The 27,980-nt window shown below is 39.0% G+C and overlaps 2 protein-coding genes across 2 annotated transcripts; one reads left to right on the forward strand and one right to left on the reverse strand.

Moving 5' to 3' along the window:
- The first annotated feature begins 3,274 nt into the window (after nucleotides 1-3,274).
- Nucleotides 3,275-4,355, forward strand: LOC135589258 (NDR1/HIN1-like protein 1). The gene has a single exon (XM_065081538.1). The coding sequence runs from the start codon at nucleotides 3,484-3,486 to the stop codon at nucleotides 4,111-4,113; it is 630 nt and encodes a 209-aa protein (XP_064937610.1). The 5' UTR covers nucleotides 3,275-3,483; the 3' UTR covers nucleotides 4,114-4,355.
- Nucleotides 4,356-7,478: 3,123 nt separating this feature from the next.
- Nucleotides 7,479-27,941, reverse strand: LOC135588844 (ubiquitin carboxyl-terminal hydrolase 14-like). Its single transcript, XM_065081192.1, has 19 exons — nucleotides 27,618-27,941; nucleotides 27,334-27,505; nucleotides 25,161-25,273; nucleotides 24,748-25,084; nucleotides 22,194-22,288; nucleotides 21,021-21,154; nucleotides 20,862-20,918; nucleotides 20,683-20,760; nucleotides 17,394-17,448; nucleotides 16,381-16,461; nucleotides 15,276-15,474; nucleotides 15,141-15,198; nucleotides 14,938-15,060; nucleotides 10,163-10,251; nucleotides 9,981-10,070; nucleotides 9,698-9,868; nucleotides 9,437-9,564; nucleotides 9,074-9,200; nucleotides 7,479-7,908 (listed from the first exon to the last, which is right to left on the reverse strand). The coding sequence occupies exons 1-19, from the start codon at nucleotides 27,726-27,728 to the stop codon at nucleotides 7,730-7,732; spliced, it is 2,397 nt and encodes a 798-aa protein (XP_064937264.1). The 5' UTR covers nucleotides 27,729-27,941; the 3' UTR covers nucleotides 7,479-7,729.
- Between the last annotated feature and the right edge of the window lie 39 nt (nucleotides 27,942-27,980).

A 27,980-nucleotide genomic window follows, 5' to 3' on the forward strand; every position in this document is an offset into this window, starting at 1 on the left:
CATATGATGGATGCAGCTGGTCTCATAGCTGCTCGTGTAGGGACACTAGGGATACAGTACAGGTGCTCATTGGAGAATGAGTTCACTGATTGATCCGCTTACGGAATGCTGGATGGTTGATGATGCCTTATTGTCAGACAACGATTCCGTAGTCCTAGTGGTGTATCTGGTTCTTAGACTTGAGACACCAAGGATGTCCTGTATGAGTGCTCCACTCTTTGATACCAGACTTATAGGTTTGGCTGTTCCCAGATCTAGTACAGCTGGTCATTGGGAGTGGTAGTCGACCTTACGAGGGCTATTGAGTGTCGATAGAGGATCATCCACTCTCGGTATCATGAGAGGAATATCCCATGTGTTCTTGCTCAGACAAATCCCTGGCCAGGGTCATTCGGGTTGAGAGAGAAAGAGTTCTCCGGGAGAATCCGATTAGAGCGAGACTCGAGTAGAAACCGTATGGGTCTGACAGCACCATGCTCGATATACGGTCTCTGGGATATTAGATGGATGAGGGACTATAGGTACATGGTAACTGAGGACAGACAGGTCCAATGGATTGGATTCCCCTGTATCGTCTGGGGACTACGGCGTAGTGGCCTAGTACTTCCGTAGTCGATGAGTCGAGTGAATTATTACAGAGATAATAATTCACTGAGTTAGAAGGAGTTCTGACAGGTATGACTCACGGCCAGCTCGATATTGGGCCTAGAGGATCACACACATATGGTAGGCATTGCGATGAGTAGAGGTTCGGATATGAGATATCCGACGGAGCCCTTGTCTTATTGGATGCAGATCCAATACCCACTAGGGAAAGGACCCATTAGGGTTTTGACACGGGATCTCTATAAATAGGAGGGATTCACAGCCTCATAGGCTAGAGTCTTTGCTTGCCCTTCCTATTCTCCTCTCCCTCTCCACCTCAGAGTAGGCCTGGAGTTTTGAGGAGCGTCGTCGCAACCCTGCTGTGTGGATCACCGCTAGAGAGGAGGACGCTTGACCTCCTTCACCCTCTCCTCAGGATCTGCAAGGAAACAGGGATATACGATCTCCCTAGGTAACACAATCTCTATACGCAGTTTTGTGTTTTGCGGATTTTGCGCATCAATCTTCGCACGACGACGAACATCTTTTTGGGAATCGGGGATTTTGTTTTTCTTGTTCTTCCGCTGCGCATATGATGCCCCCCCCCTTATGATTTCCCAACAGATTAGTCAAAATTATTGTGATCTTTTAAATTCCTAATGGTATATGCAACCCTTGCGTTGATGCTCCTATAGGCATCATGTAAGTAGTGTGATAGTTGAAACCACAGTCACCAGATCTCACTAAATTTGTCAAGCGTCCAAATCAATGTATCTATCAAAGATCGAGGAAGGGTTGGTGCATGCAAGTCTACATGTCATGATCACATGAGAAGAGAAAGTTGCCCATGAATGTCACTTGTCTCAAGCCTTGGGCTAACCAGTTGAACACCAAAGCAAGAGGCCCTCTTGACCTAATGATCGATTATCCAAATATTGTCTATTGGGTTGACTGGAAGTGTCTGACCACATGACCCTTGCATTGATCGACCAACGTTATTTGATGATGCATATCCCATGGGCCAAAATGTGTATTTCAACAATGCATAACCTATGGGCCAAACATGCACTTCGATGACAAATAGCCTATGGGCCAAATGTGTATTTTGATGATGAACAACCCGTGGGCCAAATGTGCATCCTAACACAAGCTAAAACATAACACAAAGCCGATGAGTCGATGATCTATACAACATATTAGTCAAATCCAATCGATAGGTGGCGGTCGGATCTAATGACACATGGTCGCTACAAGCTGTATGTAGCCTAATTCCTGACCCCGTGATAGGCATAGTTAGATAACAAAGAGTGGTGAACATCACGACACACCCTTGCACAAAATGCCATAGGGATGGATCCCCTTTCTCTACCGACGATCTCAAACATAACCATTTTCAAATGACCTTATAAAGAGACAAGGTATACATTCAAAACATTCTCTCTTCTGATCTCATTAGCTTGTTTGACTAATCTCACCAATCCAACTAGTTCTTAATATTTTAATATTAGAAATTGACTTTATCGTCAGAGAGGCATTTGTCAAGAATTCTCTCGACTAAATCTTATAGGGCTGATGCATTAAAAAATTATAAACATGCATTAAAAAATTATAAACAAGATACGAGACATTTTTAGAATGAGTTTCCATTCTAAAACTTTATAACCCAGTGACTCACTTTTAAAGCTCCAAGAGCCTGAATCTGACTTATCATAACCCAAGGACACATAGTATTTATACAATGATCAAATCTTAAACTTTATAATTTTTTTCCTTCAATTAAGAGTCTTTCCATACTAGAATTCATTAATATCCAAGAATAATACTAACTTCAGAATTTAAAAAATACTCATCTTGTTTTCTGCCTACCTTTTAACATAATAAGAATTGCTATAATTCATGATGATGGTTTGATGTGAACCAAATGTCAACATGTTTCTTGCCTCAACTTTGTGAGATTCCAAGGTGGTCCACTTCAACTTTAGCTAATGCTGCCGTTTGCTCCTTTTCTTTTTCTCTCTCTTAGCATATTCCATTTAATCTTTTCCATCATCTACATCACAGAATCTCTTTTCTCTTCACTGCTGATCCTGTTCCCTCTCTAATCAAACATTCAAGTTCAGGAATCAAACAGTTCTTGCTGCTATTTAGTTTGCAAGCTTTTCAAAAAGCACTAGTGTTGAGGATTATCTATTTTCTTTCATATATGAAGCCCTCCATCGTAGGTTTTGGGATATCCTTGGCTTCCTTGGTCTGCCATCTCCAGTAACTTTTCTAAGCCTTGGGAATTACTTTTATATGTATGCTCAAACTATTCAAAATTACATCATCACATGTTAACAACATTAGTATGATATCACTGTATTAACATACTCACTCATACCATCCAATATTAGGAAAAAAACAAAAAAATATGTGGATCGATAACCAATAATATGATCTGATATTAATCATTCCACAAACTAGTAAATATCTATGGATCCACCGGTATTTAAAACCTTGCTCACAAGTTTTTTTTTTATATAAGCAAACAAATAATTTGCAGATATGAGCCTTTTGATAGCTCCAAGTGTGCAAGTCAACAGAAAGATCTCAAACTCATTTAAGAATGACCGGCCAGCATTGTCATTATTGGATGGTTTAGGTTGTAGCAATCAGAAGATGGGGGACATAGAAAAGGTGGAAGGACGCAGACAGCAAAAGAAGCAATGAGAGTTGATGACTGCATCAGCAATAATGATCATATACATGTAACACTTGCATGACACCACTTCAATCTCGTTTCCTACCAACATCACACCTCTCTTTGACTCTCTAGTATCACTATATATCTTCACATTTCTGGCTCCTTTCAACCTGCTTCTTCTTCTTCTTCTTCTTCTTGTTCATCATCCTTTTATCATGTCGGCGAAGGACTGTGGCAACCATGGACACTGCCAGCGGCGCAAGCTGTACCGACGCCTCTTCGCTACCGTCCTCACCTTCATCATCGTTGTCCTCATCGTCATCCTCGTCGTCTGGCTCGTCCTCCGCCCCTCCAAGCCCAAGTTCTACCTCAAGGACACCTCCATCTTCCAGCTCAACCTCACCGCAGGCTCCAACCTCCTCACCACCGTCATGCAGGTCACGCTCGACTCCCGTAACCTCAACGACCGCGTCGGCATATACTACGACAAGCTCGACGCCTTTGCAGCCTACAAGGGACAGCGGATCACCGCCTCCACGGCGCTCCCCACCGGCTACCAGGGCCACGACGATGTTGTCGTGTGGTCGCCCTACCTGTACGGCGCCGCCGTCGCCGTGGCGCCGTACCTCGCCTTCTCCCTCATCCAAGACCGCGAGGCGGGGCTCCTTCTGGTCTATATCAAGGCGGAGGGGCGTCTCCGGTGGAAGGTCGGGACATGGGTCTCCAGTCACTACCACCTGCAGGTTAACTGCCCGGCTTTCCTTGCGATCGACAACGGGAAAGGCAGCGGCAGCGCCCCGTCGTTCCACTTGCAGCAGATTTCGTCATGTAGCGTTGACGTCTGAGGCTTGAGGGTGACGATGATTATAGTCAACTATGGAGTCATCGTCTCCACGCGCCGTAGCTCTTCCTGCAAACTATTTGAGGTGTATCTTCACCTGGTTTATTGCAAGCTTGTGTTACACTACGATAGTAGTAATCGTCAAGGCATGTTTCCGATGCTGATATATATGATGTTACTAAGAATTAAATATTACTTTCCTGCTTGATTTCGTTCAGTTCAATATTAATTTCGGTGTTTCATTTATTCTTCTTCTAAATTTGCATTGTAATGCATGGTTTCATTCGTGGTTATACGGTAAGGAGTGGATTGGGAGCATCACAAGGTTTGCAGACAGAAGCCTACATACTTGTTCGGAAGAAGAATCTGATGTTATTGAAGAGATTGGTTGCGTTCAAACATCTCTGTCGGCTTCTCAGTCTCATAACACTAGACATCATCAAGCTTTAGGCTAATTGGCTTTTTATTATTAAAGCTTATTGATGCTGTGAATTCAGTCTTAATTTTCTCATGAAGAGAAACAAAAAATCTCATGTTACTAATGATCAAAACAATCTCATGTTACTCAGCTCAGATCACCTGTTGTTCAGGAACAACTTATCTTATTGTTTGGGAAGAGACTGTTTTCTTCTCATGTAGACAGTGCACGAGTAACACAAAAGCGTTGCATCTCAGGTCTGCAAGGAACCAGGTAGGATCAAAAGCTGATTCCGAGAAAAAGAAACGTGGATGAGGAGAGGATATGCATTATGCACTTCAAATGCTTTCAGCAAACCAGAGGCTAAAGGATGAGGCAAAAAGCCGAGGAAAAAGAAAAAGGAGGGCAGAAGAAACCAAACAAGCCATATTCTACCAACTCTTCCATTAGCTTTGCCCCTTTTCCTTTTTTGGTAATTTTTTTTATCCCTTGTTAAGCTTGTATATATTTAGATCCAGTAGTATATATATATATATATATATATATATATATATATATATATATATATATATATTGTCTCTTGTTAAGTAAAAAGATTGTGTGGCGTACCACACGTGTCATCACTTACGTGATTGGCTTGTAAGACATCTATAATTAACAACCGAACCACCATCCCTGACTATAACTTATAAAGAAGTAACAAGTCTTCCACCCTTTTCTTAGAAGGTGCCCTGCTCACCTTGAAACCACCTCGGGCAATTAGGTGGTAGCTGCCCTATCCCTTGCAAAGGTAAAAATATGCAAAGAAGAGGATACGGGTCATGAGGGCGAGATCCGCCACCACTCGAGGTAAGCCTCGATAATCGAATGTAGCAAGAACCGAAGTCCCACCTCGAGCGCATCAATCGTCAGCTTGAACCCATTCGGGAGGGGGTCGTAAGAGCGATGCTTGGGCCAAGGAGCATGAAGCTCATAGTCGGCTGGGATGTTATAGCGTTCTCGAAGGCATTCGAGAAGCTGCTCGATCATGATTGAGTCGTAGTCATGAGACAACTTCATCATTTGTAAGGCCTTGAAGGTCTCTATATCGACTGGGGACATGCCACCCGAGGATGAACTAACTACTTCTCTAGGACTACTCGAGGACGATGCTACGACCTCAGGCGATAATCGACTTGACGAAGAGGAGGAAGATGACATTCTGACTTGAACTGCTAATGCCCAATGAGAGGAAGGAATGAGGTGATGGGGGAAAATGGAGCAAATGAGCGGAATGAACTGCTCAGGCAATGGAGGGTTTATAAAAACCTTATTGCCTGACACAACCCTTCGCCTTCCTAGGAGAGGGAAACAGCTCACCTCGCCATCATGATTCCTAGGAAAAAAGCGACCGAATTCAAAGAATCCAAATCTCCCCGGTGGGTGAGCCTACCAAAAACGAAGTTCCTACCAAAACCAGAGTTCCCGCAAGCAAATGTCCTGCCAACACCAAAGTTTCCTACCAGCAAGTGTCTCGCCAAAACACAAGTTTTCTCACCAAAAAACTATACATCTCGTTAAGGATTTTCGAGCCAGCCAAGAAAGACCCAAGGCCCACATCGATAGGGTCACAATTGAATGAGCCCGAGATATACATCTTGACCAACCAAAATCTGAGTTATACATCTTGACCAGTCATAAGCTCGAGTTATGAATTTCGACTAGTCATATCCCAAGTTATGAATCTTAGCTAATCATAAGCTCAAGTTATGCATCTTGGCTAACCAATGCTCGTGTTATGCATCTCAACTAGTGATGAACCCGAATTATGCATCTTGACCAATCATGAGCCCGATTTATACATCACACACACACACACACAACCTTGGGCGAACTTGTCAGACGACGCCCTAACCCGACCTAAAGCTGACCCTCTCCAGTTATGAGCTCGAGTTATGCATCTTAGCTAAACGATGCTCGAATTATACGTATTGGCTAACCAATGCTCGTGTTATGCATCTCAACTAGTGATGAGCCCGAATTATGCATCTCGACTAGTCATGAGCCCGATTTATACATCACACACACAAACACACACACACACATACAAAACCTTGGGCGAACTTATCAGACGACGCCCTGATCCGACCATAAGCCCGAATTATGCATCTCGACCAATCATAAGCCCAATTTACACTCGTGTTATGCATCTCAACTAGTGATGAGCCCGAATTATGCATCTCGACTAGTCATGAGCCCGATTTATACATCACACACACACACACACACAAAACCTTGGGCGAACTTATCAGATGACGCCCTGACCCGACCATGAGCCTGAATTATGCATCTCAACCAGTCATAAGCCCAATTTACACACGCACGCACGCACACACACACACACACACAAAACCTAGGGCGAACTTGTCAGACGACGCCCTGACCCGACCTACACACACAAACACAAATTATGCATCTCGACCAGGCATGAGCCCAATTTATACATCACACACACACACACACACACACAAAACCTTGGGCGAACTTGTCAGACGACGCCCTGACCCGACCTACACACACACAAACAAACAACAAACAACAAACAACACACACACACAGTTGCCGAGTAGGTGAAAACTTCCTTCAGCATGAGAACCACATTTACCAAGCTCCAGCATCACTATCGTAGCAGTAATATCACGGAAACATTAACACTATAACAATTTCCAGGTTACTCTCACTATAACTACAACACAGCAAATAGTGCTACAGATCACAAGCGTCACCCAAACCAATTTCAGATCAAGATGGTTTCCTTCCTACCTAATCACATGTATCGGTCCTATACTCTGTATAGAAACCGTAAACCAGAAACCACAACTACCAAAGTACCTTTGACTATCTCATCTAATGAGTTGCACAGTCGAACATATAGGAAGAGACAAGAGTTTGGACCGACACTAAATATCATCTTGTCTGTGAGCAAAGGCAACAAATGCATTTTTGTTTAACCATTCATGACAATCGACCTCACATCAGGAATAATTTAACAGAAAATCACCAATAAAACAAACCATAGAAAACAATGCCTAAACAAAAGTTGCTTGATGTCGAACTGAAGCATAAGCAGGGGGATGTTAATTTTATGACCTGTCAAATGCTAGTCATTTCCCCTCTCACCAGAGATTTGCTGATTTCAATAGAGGGTTGACCAAGTGCGACTTTAGCCATCTATTCTCTCGTAGAAGTACAAGTATCCCATGTCTTTTGGTGGATCAACTGAAGCCCCGACTTTGCTGTCATTAAATATCACCCATCTTCCATCTTTATGCACATGGGCCACATAATGCCCACAGTGGGTAGAGGTCCCAATGTGGCTAACTAATGCCATAAGCTTGTATCCTGCACATTAAAATCGTTAAAATGACACCTGGAAAAGAAAACAAAATCATGCAACCAACACAGCAGAGGAGCCAACAGAAACTTTCAACTGCATAAGAGATGCGTCACAACTGACCAAGATCAACAAAGTTCAAAGAATTCAAGAGCACCATACACCCCGAGGCATAATATTTTCCCTCCAGCAAAACAAAACCAGTTTACAAAAGGAAACATAGTTTGCCAGCAATGATATTTTTAAAAGCACAGACAAAACACACAAATATATATATATATATATATATATATATATATATATATATATATATATATATATATATATATATATATATATATATATATATATATATATACATACATATATATATATATATATACATACATATATATATATACATACATATATATATATATATATATATATATAAAGCTTTATCATACAACTAAGCACTCAAAAAATAAGACAGACCACTAGTATGATAAGGAGTTGAAAAGACAAACAAAGCAAAATCACACAGATTTAAGAACAACCCATGCAACTGAGTTTCAGAAAGAAACATGATGTTTTAATAAACAAAACAAAGTGTTATCTATATCTCATGTTAAAAAAGAAACTGATCAACCCATGCAACTGAGTTTAAGAACGTATGACAAAGATTCAAATGTTTTAATGACTAATGAAAGCTCATAGACCACACTTTGTTTTCCCTAACATAAAGTGCTATTGATATCTAATGTTCAAAAAGAAAATGATCAGCCTATGAAATTAGGATTTAGAAAACTAGTGTCAAAGATTCAGATATTTGAATGATTTATGAAATCTACAAATCCCAAAAACATTTGACAAAACAGTTACCTCTCTATTGTCTGAAAAGATAACTCTACTCAACTAAAGGCTAGAAATTCTACATTATATATTCTAAGCACCTGAGGGCAATTAAAATTATGAGAAAACTACCCTTGGGTGCTTGTCACTCAAGCCTCAGCTCATTTCTCAAAGTTGATATCATAAATGAAGTGCCAGAACTTGGGCATATCAAAGCGACCAAGTGCATGTCTCATTGTAAGTAAACACAAAGAAATAAACAGTAAATGCAAACAAGGATATAGTGGAACTTATTATCCTAATGTGCTTAGAATAATTGGGCAAAAGTTGAAGGAAATTAACTGCCAATTCCATCTGGTACTCCAGGATCTCCAGCCTGCATGCCACTTGAGGTTGCATCTGTATCTGCTGAGGCAGATGCCTCGGGGTGGCTAAATATCCAATCTGTAGCCTTCTCTATGTCCCCACCCTATTTAAGGGTAAACCATAACAAAGTTAGTGCATCCAGCAGACTAGCTGATAATACCAAATTATAGGAAATACTTCTGGATGTAGATGAGAAAAGTGCCACATAGAATGAAAGAACTAAAGTTGCAACCAACTAAAAGTGATATATGCATAGCAGCAACAGTCAAAGGGTCATTTCAAATAATACAAGTATATGGAACTTCATGAAAAGGAGTTCAAGTTAAAAAAGAATCTTACTGAAGCTTTCAGTGCTTTTCTAGCAACATCTTCTTGAAACCCAAATGAAATCAAAGTTTCAACACTTGTTTCATCAACAAATTGAAGTTCCATAGCATCTGATCTATGGGAAATAGGATCATCTATATCTGCATCGGGTGCCGAAAAACAAGTTATTCACCAATTATTTTCTTGATAAGATAAAAAAATACTGGTTGCTATACACATAATGGCCAAGTAAACTCAGTGTTAATAGCTTGCTTCGTGGTTCCATACACAAACCTGGATCATTCATGTGAGATAGCAACCAAGTCATTGCTTCCTCAACTCCAGCATTTGCAGTGTTTATAGCAGCCTTCTGACAATGCAGATAATTAAAACCCATGGCTGCGAGCTTAGAAACAATGTCCTCACTGGCAACTAAATGGGTGTGTTCAACATCACCATCAGGACCTACAAAACTTACCCATCAAATTATAAGCTATAGAAGAAAAGCTGAACAGATGATCCATTTTTTCAGAAACGCACCAACATGATGAGAATCTAAAAGATAAGCATTACCGACCTGTTTCTGGTAGTAGTTCTTCTCCTGGCTGCAAACCCTTGCCACGCATGTGTGTGATGTCAATTACATCAGGAACATCAATATAAACATCTGCAATGCATATTGTAAACTATTATTGAACAACGCAGGAATCATAAGGAAAAATTAAAACACCAAGACTTGAGACAATAAAAGGATTATACCTAGTTTCTTTGGCACCCATCCTTCTTCCATCACAAACTTCCTCATGTGCAATACAAGGTAGTCAGGGAAAGTAGCAAAATTGGCAGTCCTAAAAAGGCATTTGGTCAGTTGCTTCAAAGATAAAAAAAGGTAAAATTCTTACTAGTAGTCAAATTAAGAAAGTCATGTCTTCTTTTTATTTCCAAATGAAGTTTTCATATCTTTCCCTTTACCTTTCCATACATCACTAACCCTAACGGATTCATGCAAAAGCAGAAAGGTTGCATGGCATGTGTAGAGAAGGATGAGGTGAAGGAGCAGTGATGGTGGCAAGGAGAAGCAAAGAATCGAAAGAAGAGGAAGAAAAGACAAAAAAGAGGACCATAACAAGGAGAACTGAATATGGGGAGTACAAGTACTAACCAATAGGCTTACCATTCTATCAGGAACGGTTGTCGCACACCCACAGCATCTTCGACAACAGGCCACAACATCTTGGCAGCATGTTTTGTTTTGGTTTTTGTATGTTTTTTGTTTGAAAACTGTGAGCAGGAACAGATAGCAGCACTGCAGAGTGACTGCTCACCAAAATGGACAAAACTACTGCAAAATAGCCTCATTTTCGTGTGTCACAGTTTGTTTTCTATAGGCCGCGAAGCGGTGTAAAACGTCAGCCATCTCAGCACCCTGGAACCACCCAGGTGGCACCAGGCTGGATAGGAGTTTGGGGTAGTGTTGGGCGTTGATTGGATCTCACAAATTTGCACATTAAGCCTACGGGAATTTACCATCACGCTCGACACCGGGTAAGTAGTCGTTTGCAGACTTGAGACTATTTATTTGCTTTCTAAAGTCCTTGTTTTCTCATTCCTCTCTTTTCTCCCTTGCACACCGAGTGTTTGCTGAATTGCTAGTAAAGCTACTCTCTTCACTAGACGTCGAAACTTGTCCGCCGCTCGCTTTTAAATTAATCAATTTGTTCTTTCATAAGTCCTTTAGGACCTAAGCAAGGCTGCAACTAGGATGACCCTTTGCAGACGGATACTGAAAGGGTGTCTCACGATTTAGGCAATCCCAGCTAAGTCTGTGATATTAACACGAGTGTGCTTCACAAATTAAGCAATCTCAGCTCAGCTCGTGACACTGGCGTAAGGGTGCCTCACGACTTAGGCAATTCTAACTAAGTCCGTGGCCTTGCTGCAAGGGTGCCTCATGACTTCGACAATTCTAGCTAGGTCAATGATATTGTGGTATCAGAGCGAACAAACAATTCGAGCAAACAACGAAAAGTTTTGCAATCTCACTATGGTAAAGCATCGTCGCGAACTGAGCAAGATGGGGTAAGCTGGACCATTGCCCCAATCAGTCGTAGGTGGGCTGCAAGTGCAAACTCGCTCTCAAGCTATTGGAGCCACTCAAGAGAAGCACGACAATGAACAAGACGAGTGAGAAGTTGGCTAATCTCCGCGAGCGAAGGAAGCACAATCTGGAGCATTAACCAGGGAAAAGAAGCCATAAGGAGAGGCTTACAACTGCGAAAACCTGCATTGACGTTCTTGAAGCGAGTTTGGAGGAACTCTATCAAGGCCAACGAAGGCTTCTTAGGATAGACAACTCGTTAGAAGAAGTAGAATCTTGGATTGACAAGGTCGAGTCCCTAGTCGATCGATTGATAAAAGACACCAAAGACTCCATGCAACGTCTACACAAAGTCATGGCGGAACTCATGTCCAAGGTTACATTGGTCACAAGTGCTCTTAATGCGGGAGAGAGCAACACCCGCGTTGCCTCACCACAAAACTTGAGAGCACCCGAGTTGCATTACTACGAGGGTGCCAAGGATGCAAAGGAGCTCGAGAATTTCCTGTTCAACATGGAATAAAACTTCCAAGTTATAAGGCTCGATTCTAAAAAAACAAAAATTTCGATAGCAACCATATATCTAAATAGGGATGTAAAACTTTAGTGACGAACACATTAGAAAGAGATCCAACAATGTCAATGTCAAGTGCACACACGGGAGGACTTGAAGCAAGGGTTGAGAATTCAGTTCCTACCCAAGAACAAAGAGTTCGTTGCAAGAAGGAAGCTAAGACAACTCCACCAAAGTACTTACATTCGGGACTACGTGAAAAAATTTTCTGCACTGATGCTAGACATACAAGACATGTCTGAGAAGGACAAAATATTCAACTTCCTCAATGGCCTGAAGCCCTAGGCACAACAAAAATTGCATCGAAGGAATGTCACCGATGTGATCGAGGCAATCACAACTGTAAGGCTCACTGATTTTGTTTCCACGAAAGACTTGGGGTAGAAATAATTTTTGGGAAATCGCCCATCCAAATATTTTTGAGGAAAGGAGTCTGAAAGCGAGTGAAAGAAAAGTCCCCACAAAGAACCAAGCTCAAAAGGCAAGGCCTCAAAACTTGGCAGATGCTTCTTGTGCGAAGGACTGCACATTGTGAGAGAGTGCCCACAAGAGTAAGCACTCAATGCCTTATCAGCATTTATCCACCCCCCAGATCGGACAAAGGGCAAGATCGTTGGCCTTAGTTCGAGAAGTTCGGAATCCAACAACAACGATGAGTCGCAAGGACCCCGAATGGGAATGCATTTGTTAAATGCGTAGCGAGATCAAGTAGGGGAGAACATGAAGATGAAGCCACAGAAAATAGGGAGCAGTAAGCCGATGTACATGGACATCAAGCTAAATGACCGAACAACTCGTGCGATGGTAGACACGACCGATACCCATAATTTCATTGTCAATTGAGAAGTAAGACAACTTGGGTTGAACCTAGAGAAGAGTTCAAGTCGGATGAAAGTTGTGAACTCGAAAGCTAAGTGGATCTCTGGACTGGCAAAGGGGTTCATTTCCATAAGCCTTCATCCCTAGACGGATGGTCAAACCGAAAGAATAAATTCGCTCCTTGAGCAATACCTTTAATACTACTATGTGAGTCCTAACCAATAGGATTGGGTAAAGCTGTTGAATATAGCCCACTTCTCTTACAACTTGTAACGGAGCTTTGCATCCAACAAGAGCCCCTTCGAGATCATTACGAGACAATAGCTGCCAACTCCTCACACCTTGGTGATCGATTATACTGGGAGTCGTCTGTCAGCATATCACTTTGCAAAGGAATGGCACCAAAACGTAGATATTGCACATACTTACTTAGAGAAGGCGACCAAAAAGATGAAGTGGGGAAGACTTGGGAAAGCGACGATAGGAGTTTAAAGTTGGTGACTTGGTGTTGGTGAAACTCCAACTAGCATCACTCCAGTTCTTTAGACATAAAGTGCACAGGGGACTAGTGCGCAAGTACAAAGGATCCTTCACAATTATCAACAAGGTAGGCAATGTCTCCTACAAGTTGTAGCTATCGACGTGGCTCAAAATTCATAATGTCTTCCACACAAGTAACTTGGAAACCTACCACTTCGACTCGCAAGATACTTCTCGAAATGTTCCAACTCAGCTACCCCCACACACCACCAGAGCCTCCTACGAAAAACGAGTTGAAACCATTTTAGCGGATCGCATGACAAAGCTACCCAATAAAGCATAGCAGATCAAATATTTGGTCATCGCATATGCTTGGCAGCATGTTTTCTTGTACATATGCTTGGCAGCGTGTTTTGCCTTGGTTTTGTATGTTTTTGCTTGAAAAATACGAGTAGGAACAAAACGTAGTGCTACGGAGCGACTGCTCACCAAAACGGGCAAAACTACCCCAAAATGGCCTTGTTTTTGTGTGTCACGGCTTGTTTTCTGCAAAGTGCGATAAGGTTCAAAACCTCAGCCATCGCAGCACCCTAGAACACCCTAGGTGGCACCAGGCTAGATAGGGGTTTGGGATAGTATTAGCGTTGATTGGATTTCACAAGTTCGCACGTTAAGCCTACGAGAACTAGCCATCATGCCCGACACCCGGTGAGCAATTGTTTGCATACTTGCAACTATTCGTTTGTCTTCTAAAGTCCCTGTTTTTTCCTTCCTCTCTTTTCTCTCTTGCACACTGAGTGTTTATTGAATTGCTTGTAAAGCTACCATCTTCGCAAGACATCGAGGCTTGTCCATCACTCATTTTCGAACTAATCAATTTGCTCTTTTACAGGTTCTTCGAGACCTGAGCGAGGTTGCAATTATACTGACCCTTTGTAGACGGATAATGCAATGGTGCCTTATTACTTAGGCAATCCCAACTAAGCCAGTGACATTAGCGTAAGGGTGCGATGTCCATGACCTTATCGTAATGGTGCCTTACGACTTTAGCAATTCTAACTAAGTCCATGACAATTCGATAGAACGACCACTAAGTATTAGTTACCTTACTTTTTAGTAAGCTTGTTACAATAAGCTTATCTGGCGATAGCCTCAATTTCAAGCCATTTGACTAGTAAAAAAAAGGTTTTATAATTGGGTATGATCAGGATTTAAATTTATGTATATGTGATTCATAATTATTCTCAAATTTCATCACTTTTTTGAATGAAGTCTAATCTCTATTTAAATTTGTGATACGAGGGTTTTTTTGTTTCATAGGCACAATAGAATGCCCAAATTATACCATTGGCTCTCATCATTAAGAATTATATTGTTAACATTACTTGGTATTTGAATGCACATCACTTCTTGTGACATCAATTTGAAATTTGCATGCAAAACATTAGAGTTCAGAGGTACTCTATGCATTTGAATATTGAACATACAAATAACAAAATATTGTTCTCAGATTTGTCAAATCAGAAAAATATCAATTTGTTAGCAGCTACTCTACAAACTTACTTGATTGCTGTTGTCTTTGCATTTAGTGAAGTGCTATAGAAGTCATGGACCTCCTCAGGAGCTGAAAAACTAGCTAGGCATGCTTCCAACGGAACTCTTGGTCGTACAATTTCATCCCTATCTCTGTTCAAAGACGCATGGAAAAAATACAAACTACAGAACTCAATGACAAAAAACATAGAGAAAATGCTCTTCTAACTTACATGTCCTTCGCTTCTAATTTTCTTTCGGCTTTCATCTTGTGAAAGGCTTCAAGCTGTTCTGAATCATTAAAAGGAGAGAATAATGCCTACCTTCAAATATCAATATCAAGAAAATGGAAGGGTTAAGCAAATTACCTTTGTTAGTAGCTTCATGAAGTGGTATACTCAAAGAGAGAATGTAATCTGATCTTTTATTATAAGCAACTTTCCCAGAGGGACACTGAAGACGTTCTTCAATTATAAACTTAAAACTCCTTGAAGGATCCAATTCAGGTTTACCAGAATTGACCCGTTCAACTTGGTCAAGAAAATGCAGAAAAAACTCCAAAGCATCCTAAATAAACAACATAAGTCACAAGTCTAACAAACTAATAAGAGGATAATACTCACTAAACAAGAACAATAGCAACAAAAACCATACAAAAGATATTGGCAAGGTGAATGGCCAATGTCAGGTCAAGTATACACCTAGAGACCATCCACTTTGCCTGTGTCTTGGGAATGTTTGTACATTGCTAATGCAAAAGCTAGATCTTATAGTCATTTAACAGTGTCAAAAGTGTAAGGCGTTGCCCAAAAAAAGAAGAAAAAGATAGCCAATCTTAAATGAGTTCAAATAAATCACAAAAAAGGAAAAGTACTCGAAACTTATTAATATATAACAAAAGAAGTTACAAGTTAACATGATACAGCTATCACAAGTAACAGCAGAAAGAGTGCATTAAAATCAAGCTATATGCCTCCATGTTCCAGGCCCACATGTTTCAACAAAATGTGTCATTGCTCCATATTGGTCCTTGACATGCATATCAAGCTACAATAAGACACACCAATATCCGGATACTTTATTCAACAGTAATCAAGTACAGTACAGGAACCACATACCTACTGGTCTAGATGTCACTGTCAATAACCATGAACACAAGAAAATCCCAGGAAACACTTGGCCAATAAACCCAGAATATTTAGTCCAATGAAGAAATATATGAAAACAAGGTAATGAATGGGATAAAAAAGTTAAATAAAACCTACAAACGTATTACAGATCTCAGCTTTGGCTCATCTCACCTTGCTTTACTTTATGGCTTCAAATAAATTAAAACTTAAACTTAATAGTATTAGGCCATATTATAGCATTTCACTATTTTTTAAATAACTTTGGTCAAAAAGTAACTAAACGAATTTGAGACTCACATTAACTCCATGTACAAGTTCTTCAATTCTCAGGAAAAAGAAGTACCTGTTGCCTCATACTTGAAAACTCAGGATGGTTGGCAGCAATAACTGTTTTAAACATGTGAGGGGGAACACCTTCTTGCTTCTGAAGCAAAAAGGAAATATAAGACCTAGCATCAGCAAAAACCAAAAATACCAACAGAACATCTTACTAGACAGCTCCATATAGACCAAATCTAGATGAACATCAATCTCAAATATCTTCTTCCCTAATAAGTTGAATTAGTTACAGGTATAACTTCTTAATAAAGCATACTGAAAGATACATGATTAATGTCATGTGAAGTTTCCAATTTCACCTACGAAATTAATATCAATATTCACCTTCAACTAGGATGCTTCCTGTTAAACACAAAAATATTTATCAAACCACTTACTATTCTTAAAACTTCAACAACGCTGTAGAAAACTTTTAAAAGAACAATACCTTAATTTTAATCACAGCTAATCATGACAGGAGTTCAAAAGATAGAAACTTACCTCAGTAGCAGCTTTAAAATCAAAATTACTAATTGCTACACTTCTTTACTGAGTTCTTGCTTGTACTCTTGTTCTTTTTCAGTTCAATTTAGTTCTTTTCATTACTGAGGTTTTCATGAGTCATTACATAAATACAATTTTCCATATATGTGGATCAGCAAAGGCAATAAAATAAAATATTATGAATAATGATCTAGAAGTATGGAAGACAGATGATGACTAGAAATTGCACTGTTCCTCCAAAATAAAGCATGAGCTAGACAGGACAGAGTGCATAGTTGCTATGCTGGCAAATGCAATATGTCCCATATATATTTCAAGCCTTTATCATAATACCAAACAGAGCTAACTAGAGTTAAAACAATCAATACCAATGGTTCAGTTCCGATATCTGCAAAAGGTCTAAAGGTATACCAGAACTTACAGAACTGGAAGTTGTGGTTTTAGAATTGTCAACTTCATTGATCCGGTTGAAAGAATTGATTATTAATCATTTATTCCCATTAAAAATAGCCACATTTATGTATAAGAACATACCTCTTGGATCGGCACAGAATATTTACCAGACAGCAAACCATGCGCCAGTTTCGTCCTGTGTGAAAAATATATTCAAAAATCACAATAATGTCAACACCCATGCAAGTCACTCAGGTCATGAACATTAAAGAGCCGACATTTACATGCTGTAAAACAAAAAAACACAAGACTAATTATAATCTAACATAATCCTCAAATTGCAAATGGAGATGAAAAAACTACTTCAGAAAAGTTCAAGATGCACATATCCACATTAGACAATGAAACAGTTGATTCAATAAGATAAACAAAAAGGACTCGTTGTACCAACTCCATCCTACTCTCTAGTTTTGTTGTCTTAATTTGTCCATAATCTGAAAATGATATGACAGAGTAAGCACATTTCTTTAGCTCTCATTTAACCTTTGGTTAGTCTATCTACCAAAACTTTGATGCAACTCCTTTGGTTCATCCAAAATGTACTGAACAGATAAGTCAATAAAGAATCTCACAACTGAGTTAAGTACTTGTATTGACCAAAGTGACTTGAAATGCTAACTCAAATTTACTTCTAACAAGCCTTCCATGTATACAAGTAGATATTAATCATTCAAGTATTTCCTTGCTATTATTTCAGATGAGAGAATTTCCCCAAATAAAATACATGACTTGCTTACCAAGGCACAAAATAGCAGAGTTCACCTTTTAGATTCCTTGTCATAAACCAAAGTTGAGCATGCTTTGCAATATCAGTAACAGTGATTTAAAAAGCGCTAGGTGCCAAAAGGCGCTAAGGTCCAAAAATGTCCGAGGCGCTAGGCGCTCGCCCGAGCGAAGCGAGGCGCTAAAATATAAAAATATATAATATAATTAATAAATATAATTATTTAAAATTTTAAATAAAAATATGCTATTAAATTAAAAAAATCTATGATACAAAATCATAAATGAAAATTGGAGACTCTATTGAGTTGCTCTGTACACTTGCCATTTATCTTGAAACCTAACAATAATTTCAAATAAATAAAAATTAACAATATTAAAATTAAAATAATATATTATTAATCTATTAACAGTATTGAAAATTAATAATTTCAAATAAACCTAACAATATTAACAGTATACAGTATATTGTTAACAGTATACAGAAGGAGAAGGAAGAGTGTAAGGGGTTGCTGACTGAGAAAAGAGGAAGCGGCAACAGCAGCAGGAGTCGGAGCGGGAGTGTAAGGACGCAGCGGCAGCGGGAGCGGGAATGTAAGGAGGCAACGACAACAGGAGCGGGAGTGTAAGGAGGCAGCGGGTGCGGGTGCGACGACAGCGACGACAGCAGTTGCGAGCAGCGACAACGGCGAGTAGCGGGCGCGAGAGCGACAGCGGCAACGAGCAGGGTTAGCCGGTTAGGGTTGAGCAACAACAGCTGATATCGATTTTAGTTGGTTCGATTGAACCAACTAACCACCGGAGACCGAACCAGACCTAAAATCCTGGTTCGGTCGCCTGGTTTAACATAGGCGCTCGCCCGAAGCGCCCAACGCCTGGGCTCGGGAGAGCGCCTAGGCGGCACCTCCTTGAAGCGCGCCGCCTGGAAGTTTAACGAAGCGCTCAGGCCTCGCCTCGCCTCGCCCGAGCGCCTTTTTAAATCACTAATCAGTAACACTGAAACTATTATTTTCTCAAAGGAATGCCAAGCAAGGTTCGTCATACCGGTCGATACGAGTGATACATACCGGTCCAACAGGGGACTGATATAGGTGGTATATTAGTATACCCCCATGTACCATGTGTTGGTACGCTCAGTATGGCTCGATACAATTTGGTACATACGATACCAACAACTGGTCGGTATACTAGTACAGACAGATAAGGCAAACCATGTTGCCAAGAATGCTAGGGATGGACTAAGTGATCCCAACTAACTTCCATAAGGTCTAGCTAGTTATCAACCAATCAAACCAGGTATAGACAGTTCTATTGGAACCAATTTCCAATCATTTAGAAAGCGCTCAGTACCATGATTAAAATGAACTAAAGAAATCCCCAACTCAATTCAAATCCTAAAAATATATGGACCAAAGAAAACATCATGTCAGTGCACACGAGGTAAACCCCATGTCAACATGTAAAGCCCATGAGAAAAGACCTAAAAGAAGTAGCTTTGATATTGCCTAAATACAAATGATATAATAGCCTAATGAATTACATGATGCAAACCTCAATGGAAAGACCAAAAATGCTTAAATTAAGCTATTAGTAATCGGCCACTAGATCTATATACACAAGTCCCCACCATCAATTTGATGACCAATGATAGAGGTCGACAGCACCACCATGATGATGACTGACAATAGAGATGGAAGGAGGGAAAAAACTCATACTAGGGCTTATGGTTCTCTAAAATTGAGGGTCAAACGACATCTATATACGAGATTATTTGAAAGCAAGAAAAAATCAACTTCGAATTTCATATCTTCCCTTCCAAAACCATGGCATGCCATCATACTCGAGTTCATAAATTCAAAAAATCATATCTTTGACCAACCAAGTAGATACAAAAAATAATGGTTCACATGGTACAACCATACAAGGTATCTAAACCATCAGTCTTTGCTTGCATTAATTTGCATTGTTTTCCTAATAATAATATGAAACATTTATTATCAAATTTAGATAACACTGACCAACCAAGTACTCAGCACATCTTATATCATAAGAACTAGATATACAAGCGGAAGGCACCCATGGAACAAGATACCTTGTATAAAACCTAAAGTCTTGTTTGTTTTACAAAGATAATTTTATGGACCAAATCACAAAAAAAAATTATATTCATGATTTTTTTGTGTAACTTATCAAATAATCAGTTTATTTCAACAAAATGCTGCCCAGTACCAGGCAGACCACCAATAAGAATAAGATCCAAAGATTAATTCAGCATAGGAATAATTTAAGACACCAGTTCTAGCAAAGCATTGGATTCAAAACTGATCCTAAACAACATAACAATAGTAGATTGGAAAATATGATCTCACAACTTAAAGTCTGTGGTGTTCATGGTCAACTAGCCAATCTAATGAGCTTTTCCAAACACACTGAAATTTCAAAACATACATGTTTCGCACAATAGTCCTTGGGTATGACAAGACAAGCATGGACAATTATCACATTAATAGCCGGCTTATAATAATATGCAGCTGAGTTCAATAAGTTGGAACAATGAAACACATCTAGGCACAATGAATATCAGTTGACACTTAATCAACATAGATTGTTTGTTTTCTACAAAATTGTAAGTTCAATCTTCACTTACAACTGCATATTCAAGTCCAATGTTGGATCAGAAGTAGCCATTGCAAATGCCATCTTCAAACTTTGATGTTCATAATATCTGTATGGAGCACAATTACATGATTATAAAAGCATCATACATCCAATAAATTACAAGTGGCCTCAGTTAATAAATCTTAGATACACAAAATGGATATGAACCTAGAGATAAAAGCACGAGTTGTGAAAACTACTTGTATTGTCGATGCCATATAGCAGCTGACAAAGAATTAAACAACAAAAAGCAGTTAATAAGTAGTTAATATTCATCAAACTAGTTTGTTGATGAGAAACAACACTGTATCATCATCATATGAATACCTATTTCCAAGATTTACAAGACCAGTATAGCCTGGTCCAAATAAGGGTTCCACTTCCTGCCCACTTTCCTGAATACGGTTCCAGTCAAAATTTGTGTTTTGGTCAAGTTCCCTCTCAGCTGTAGTCATTTCAGTCTGCAAAAATAAGACAACGTAACTCGAAAAATCTGTTTGTAGCATTACTAAGGACCCCCAAGTTCTGAAAATATTCCAGAAGCATATTAAGCATCACACAGGTTGTCATTTCATCCACAACCACTTAAAAGAAGCCTTCCTCATCACAACATGAATTTAAACTTTCAAAGTCAATGTATATAGTACATTTAAAATTTTAATAATCAGTCTCTACTGTTCATGAACTTCATGTCAAACACTCTGCATAAATAACCTTCCCCATCCCTCATAATAGAGCATAGAACATATACGCTCACAAATAAAGATCTCAAGTTATCCATGCACAAGTTCATAAAATTTAGTTCATTCTACATCTCTATTTTTTTTTACTAATTCTGAACCATAATTTCATGTGTCTTGTCAAATTTAATATTAAAATTATTGCAAATTATAGCTTTCCTATGTTTACTTTAGATATGGATGAAAGAAAGATAATGTATCTAATGAATTTATTTTTACATCTTCATTGACAGTTTTGGCTCATGTGACAATATACATAATTGAAATGTACTTATCATAAGATGTTGGGTTAGGCACCAATAAAATGAGTATGCAAAACTCAATAGACAGTGTTTAATTTATGAGTGTGCAATAGATGGTCCACTAACAAACAATATGGAGGTACTTGTGTTGCATAATTAGTTTGATTAACCTCCAAGTAGAACTCGTTGATGACATTAAGGGGTCAAATCATTCTGCATATTTCTTGTTGCAAAGTTTTACACCATTATCTAGTATTTATCCACTAGGAGAGCTGATGAAGCATATTGCAACATCAAAAGCATCAAACATCTCAATATTGATTAAACCAGCAATGATACTAAACAGGAATGGATTCACTACAGAGACATGACACGATATGAAAACAACAACCTTTTAGCATAGCAAGGAAAAAAAATTGTTTTCTTAGCAAAAAGTAAAGAGGAAAATGAATAAACATAAAATAGTTCAAGCCCAAAAAAAGTAAAATCATCTATAATGAGACGAAGTCATCACCAACCTTTTGCAATGATGAGAAATCGATACCAAAAAAGGCCAAGTGTTGAGCTAACAAGGGATCCTCAACAGTATCATCCTCGGGGTAAGAAAAAACATCTGAGCTGCCATAATGGTTACACTATAAGCGATATCTTACTAGAAGAACCAAAAGCATGGTGCTATATTGATATCATTTATAATAGAAAAGAGGTTAACATCACATATCAATTTCCACTGTCATGCTTCTAATCTTAATACATACACCTCACTATGTTCAAAGTACCAAATATGAGAGCAAAGTTGAGATCTAATATGCATATATCATATCAAAAACTACACATCTTTTGGAATGCACATAATCTGCGTAGCCCACAATATTATTTCCAAGTAAATCTTGATATTATGTTTTATTGACACCTCATTATTCATCTGGCTGCTTTCCTAAAGTTTCTTGGATGCAATTATAGTTATTCCTTGGGTGTTTCATAGTTTCAATATGACTTTAAGAATACATGTGAGTTAACATCCTGGGCAATCAAGCCTGTTAATAATATGCATTCATTATGTAAACACATATGCAAAAATAGCTTTTGTTTTTATGTTAAGAGATATGAATAGTAATTTTTTAAAGACTCGATATCATATTAAAAAATATATGGTAAGGATAAAACATTAAGTAAAGCATAAATACACAACCAATTAAAGATACAAGAAATAAGAAACACTATACTATATGAATATCCGCACATGCTTAGGCTTGTTGGATCTCTGCTATGGAACACAGCAGATATGTGGCATGGCCACAAGGCAATCTCCACAAATGCAGTTCAAAACCGCTTTCAAGCACCAAGTATTTATTCTAGATATTGTGGGACATCATGATACTCCTGGCTCACTCATAATTAGTATTTGTAGTAACATAATCTTTCTCTACTCCCATGCTGGTGTGTAACACCAATTTTTCCATCTCCTTGTTTACATTAGGTCCTTTTCCAGAAAGCTAGTTTAACATCTTTCTTTCATGACAAATGAGTCAAATTTATTCATCTACATAACCTTCATCCTTCCAATATTCGGTGTATGATAGTAAGCCTGCAAACTTTTGAACTCACTGTACTCATCCATCTCCTCTGTTTTTAAATACTGTCCTTCAGCTCCTTTTACACTAAGTTTCCTTTTATTATAGCATGCCACCTCAACATTCTGAAGACTACATCGCAAAACCAACAAGCACATCAGCTTTTAGGTATCATCACGATAGCAACATAGGAAACAGATCGCATCTCCATTAGAAACAGCTACCTGTTTCCCTAGCTACCAAATCCCAGAACAGGTCATTCACCATACCAAAGCATGAGACTGTAGAAAATAGCTGATTTTGGCAAACAGATTTTAGAAAAGCAAATGGAAAGACTTAAGGCAATTGCTTGAATAGAATAGCTAAATCATATACTGGCAAATATTTTTTTCTCAAAAATTATGAAAATGATCTCCATTATAATTTTCTGATTTAAAAAAAGTTTACTCATATTCCCATTCCATTACAATCATAGCATCATCCATGAGCTAGAAAATTTAGCTGGTTAACACTTCCTGATCTGACTAAACAAATCTACCCAAATCATCATGAAATTTGTAGGTGCTTGAACTTATGTGGGTTTGGGGCCATAAACCAGTTGTAACCATTCTTGAATTACATTTTAGTTTCAGATAATTAACCCAAATGAAATAATTATCAACTTTTAACTATATTACATTTTTTTATTAATCATTTTATACATGTTTCACAATTATCTTGTCAACCATGTTGAGTTTATCTCCAATATAAATAGTCAAATCAGGTGAATCAAGAGTTGTCCGTAAACCTATGCACCAACAAACCATTTCAGGAGTTGTAAATCATGACATCCTTGGCTGCACCAGAAACAGTTTGTTTATTAAACAGGTTAAGCTGGTTAAGTTGGAAGGTGTTTCAGATAAGCCAGCAGCCACATTGAGATTTAGATTTCATACAAAATAATGAAACAGCTTAGATTCGGCAGTGATTGTACTGGTATATAAATTCAAACCCCAACACAAATCCCAGCTGAATGGACCTGTAGCCACCGCAAGTTTTTTTATAGAAGGTACCAGTATTAGCAAATTGATGGCAACTATAAATGAGCGCTATAGATTAATTCTGCTGACTAATTGTTGTACACAACAAAATTGAAAGTGCTAAAAATAGGCATAATAGAGATATCAAAGTCATACATTGATCGGAACACATCAAAATAAACACAAGCCATGTGAACTTTTGGACCAAAATTGAAGTCAATTGAGTATTCAAGAATAACACCAGAAATGCATGTTGGTATATTAAGATATGCTAAGATTCAATGCAGGAGAAATAATAAGAGTGAAATTTCAATTATATATAAATGAGAACTTAGAAACATTGGCATAAAAAAACAAAAGAAACAAGGAATTATTAAAAAAAAATAAGCACAAACTTGATGCCAGAAAATAAGATTTATGCAAGCAAAACCATCACAGAAAAAACTTTAAATGCTTTTGGAGGGCAGAAAAACCATTACCTGCACCTACCAAATCAGCAGTTATGGTACCAAGTTTCACGGCTAGAGGATACTTTGTCTCATTGTAATGTTCAATAGCATGATTATTGCCACCACTTCCATCCCAATTTCTCCGACCACAAAATATCATTCCATCAGTTAGGTTCAGCCAAAGATTATCAGTCTTGTCACATTTGCAGCATTTCCAACCAGATGGGGGCACAACAACACCACTGTTAATCTGTTGCAAATTCATCACATAGGCACTCACTTTCTTCTTCTCTGCAGTCCAAGCTGCTAATTGCTCTTTGCGTTCGGCACCTTCAGCTATCAAAATGGCATCAACAGCCAACCTAACCTATAAATTACTCAAACATAAAACACATGTAAGAAAGCCTTAGCTGAAGGCCTTACAGAAAACTGAAGACAAATACCTTTTCTGGCAATTCAACAGATGGAAATGGAAGAGACACATAATCAGGTAATATAACAATGTTGTGAGTTTCTTCGTAGTCGGTTTCTTGATAATCAAATCCTCCATCCACTCCTGCAAAAATATGGTATGTTAAAGGAGCCCTTTCCTCAGGAACATCTGAAGTGAAATTAGTTTACTTTGTTGAGAAGCAAAAGACTATAAGGCAAGTAGTGGACATTAAAGGACCATAGTGTAACCTTAGTCAGTTTTAATCAGATGTTAATAGTACCATGTATCCAGCCGAATCATCTGACATCAACCAAGAAAACTTACCTAAGTGCTCGAATAAATTATTATGACATATTCACACTTTATCGCTAACACCTGTAGTCTGCTTAAGCCACTATGAAAATAATTAAATGCGCTCATCAGATTTACATCCTAATGAGTGTTTCTCTTGTTCCAAGAAAGAAAAAAGACCTCCCAAAACAAGGGGAAAAGAGAACTTACCATCCAATGTAACACTTGTTCATTGCATAAAAATATTAACCAATCTCCAATACAGTCTCAAGCACTTAGAAGCTTAGCATACGGGCTACCACTGCCTTGGCTTCCTAATATAAGTCACCCATCGATAATTCTCTGGCCGTAATGATCCCAAAGAGATTAAAAGTCCTTAACACAACCTACAATGTGCCTGTGGCTTAAGCAGTCTGTCTGATACCTTTTTGGCAATGTAAGGACCACATGAGGGGGTTGATGCCTGTATTACGTACAGGCACTAGTACAGGGGCAGTAAGTGTTATTTTTGTGTCTTCCACCCCAAGTAGGAATCATGTTGTTGAGTCTCCCAATTATACACCTTATCTTGCCTTATTTTGGGCTAGATTCCAAATAGAATTGGGTATTTTCAGTAGCCCTAGCAGTACGCTGAATTTCTCCTAAACAATCTGAAAGGCAAATTTCCTCTTCTAAGCAGCATCCGTCTGCACCTCTCTGTCATGACCCAAATTGAGATGGAAGCATACCTTATGAAGCATGATAGATCTCAGAGAGCACTCTAATTGGCCAACCCGATATCATCCGGAGTGTATGATAAAAGTTAGAATTCTGTCTTGTTTAGTCAGGATGTTTGCGCATATCATTTCTTTGTTTCTTTTAGACCTTTAGAAATTGACTATTTTTAGTTCTTTGCAAATGTTTATTTTTTTGACTCAATCACCAAGCAAGTTATGGTAACGCAGTCAGCCCAGTCAACATAGAAGCCAGCTGTTCGTTTGCTGCCCCTGTTAGTAACTGCATGCAGGTTTATCATGACCTGCCATAAGCATGTTCTAGACTTCCCTGTAGGGATCTGATTCAGTATCTTAAACAGACACAATTTTCTAAAAAAATAGATCTAATCATCTCCATCCACCTTTCATGATATTTGGCATGTAAAGAACACTTCCTCTTAAATTGATTCCAAGTGTCAGCATTGAGGTAATGCCAAGGCAATGAAGAACCATAGGCTACAAAGACAAGCCAACAAATAAAAAATTATCAGACCTTGGACAATTTCCAAAAAATCCATAAATAAAGACCCATTTGACAGTAATCAAGAAGCATAATCAAGATCTATAACCATTCCAATGTTCCACCAATGCAACCTATGAATGAAAGAAAATACATTACTGCTTTAATATAACAACCACAGAAAGCATCCTAAAACATGTGAATTTAGCATGCCACTGTAAATATAAGCTATCTAGACCAGGAATCTTAGCTGAGTTACACGATCATTAGCTGGAATCATCCAGATCATGAAATTGTTGCTTTAAAAAAATTTTGTACATACATATTATGCAATGGATTAATAAAATAAAATTTTAAAAAAGCAAAAGAGTCATCACATTTCTTTTGTGAAAGCGTGAAAATATATACTAAACAAATGATTTAGATGAGAAAAGAACTTTCACATTGCTCTAAAGGTCAAACTAAATCAAGTGGAGTATTTCAAAAATTAACACCAACATCAAAAAGGGGCCAAATGGCACTGTAAAAAAGTTTGTTACGCTCTGAATGTTCCCACTGGTTATTCTAAAGGACAAATCAAAGTCAATATAGTTAGCTCAAACACTCCGAATAATTTCAAGAACAAGATAACCAAAGTAGTCAAACAGAAGAAACCAAAGAAGCGATCTGAAAGGTACCAATGGCGAGAAGGGTGGGCTTCTTGAGAGGTCGGTCCTCCGGTACAGGCTTCGGCCTCTGCTGTATGCGAAGGTAGACGGGATTCCCAGTCTTCTCATAGTTCCATCCCACATACTCCTTCCCGAACGCAAGAAACGAGCTTAGATCCACGTACAGGCCGCCCTCAGACCTCTGAACGCGACCGGGAACGCGATCAAACGATCAGAATCGAATCGAAGCGAAGTGACAGAAAGAATGGGGCAAGAAGAGATCGGGGAGAACGCTGGGATTCGAAGTGAATTACCGGGGTGTCGAAGGAGATGCAGCACTCGCTCTTGTAGATCCGGTTGGTGGGCTCGGGGATGCGAACCCTGGAGAGGTGGGAGCGGAGGAGCTCCATTGGAGAGGGGAACATCGACTAGGGTTCGGGGGGTCGAGGGAGGATGAGATGAAAGAGACAAGGGCTAGGGTTTGTTTCTTGGCTTATCGAGGAGAGGGAGAAGGAGAGGACTCTGTGTTCGCCTCTTGCGGCGAGGTCTTTTGAGCTGCGCCGAAAGAGTGAAGAGGGGCTTTTGAAGTCCTGTAGGGAGTGGGTAGAAGTGGACTCGCCCCGAAGTCTATCGGCAAACGCGCAACGAAATGGAAACGGGCAATGAAATAGGTTTAT

This window comes from Musa acuminata, chromosome BXJ1-8 (genome assembly GCF_036884655.1).
Source record: "Musa acuminata AAA Group cultivar baxijiao chromosome BXJ1-8, Cavendish_Baxijiao_AAA, whole genome shotgun sequence".
In the NCBI taxonomy this organism is placed as follows: Eukaryota; Viridiplantae; Streptophyta; class Magnoliopsida; order Zingiberales; family Musaceae; genus Musa; species Musa acuminata.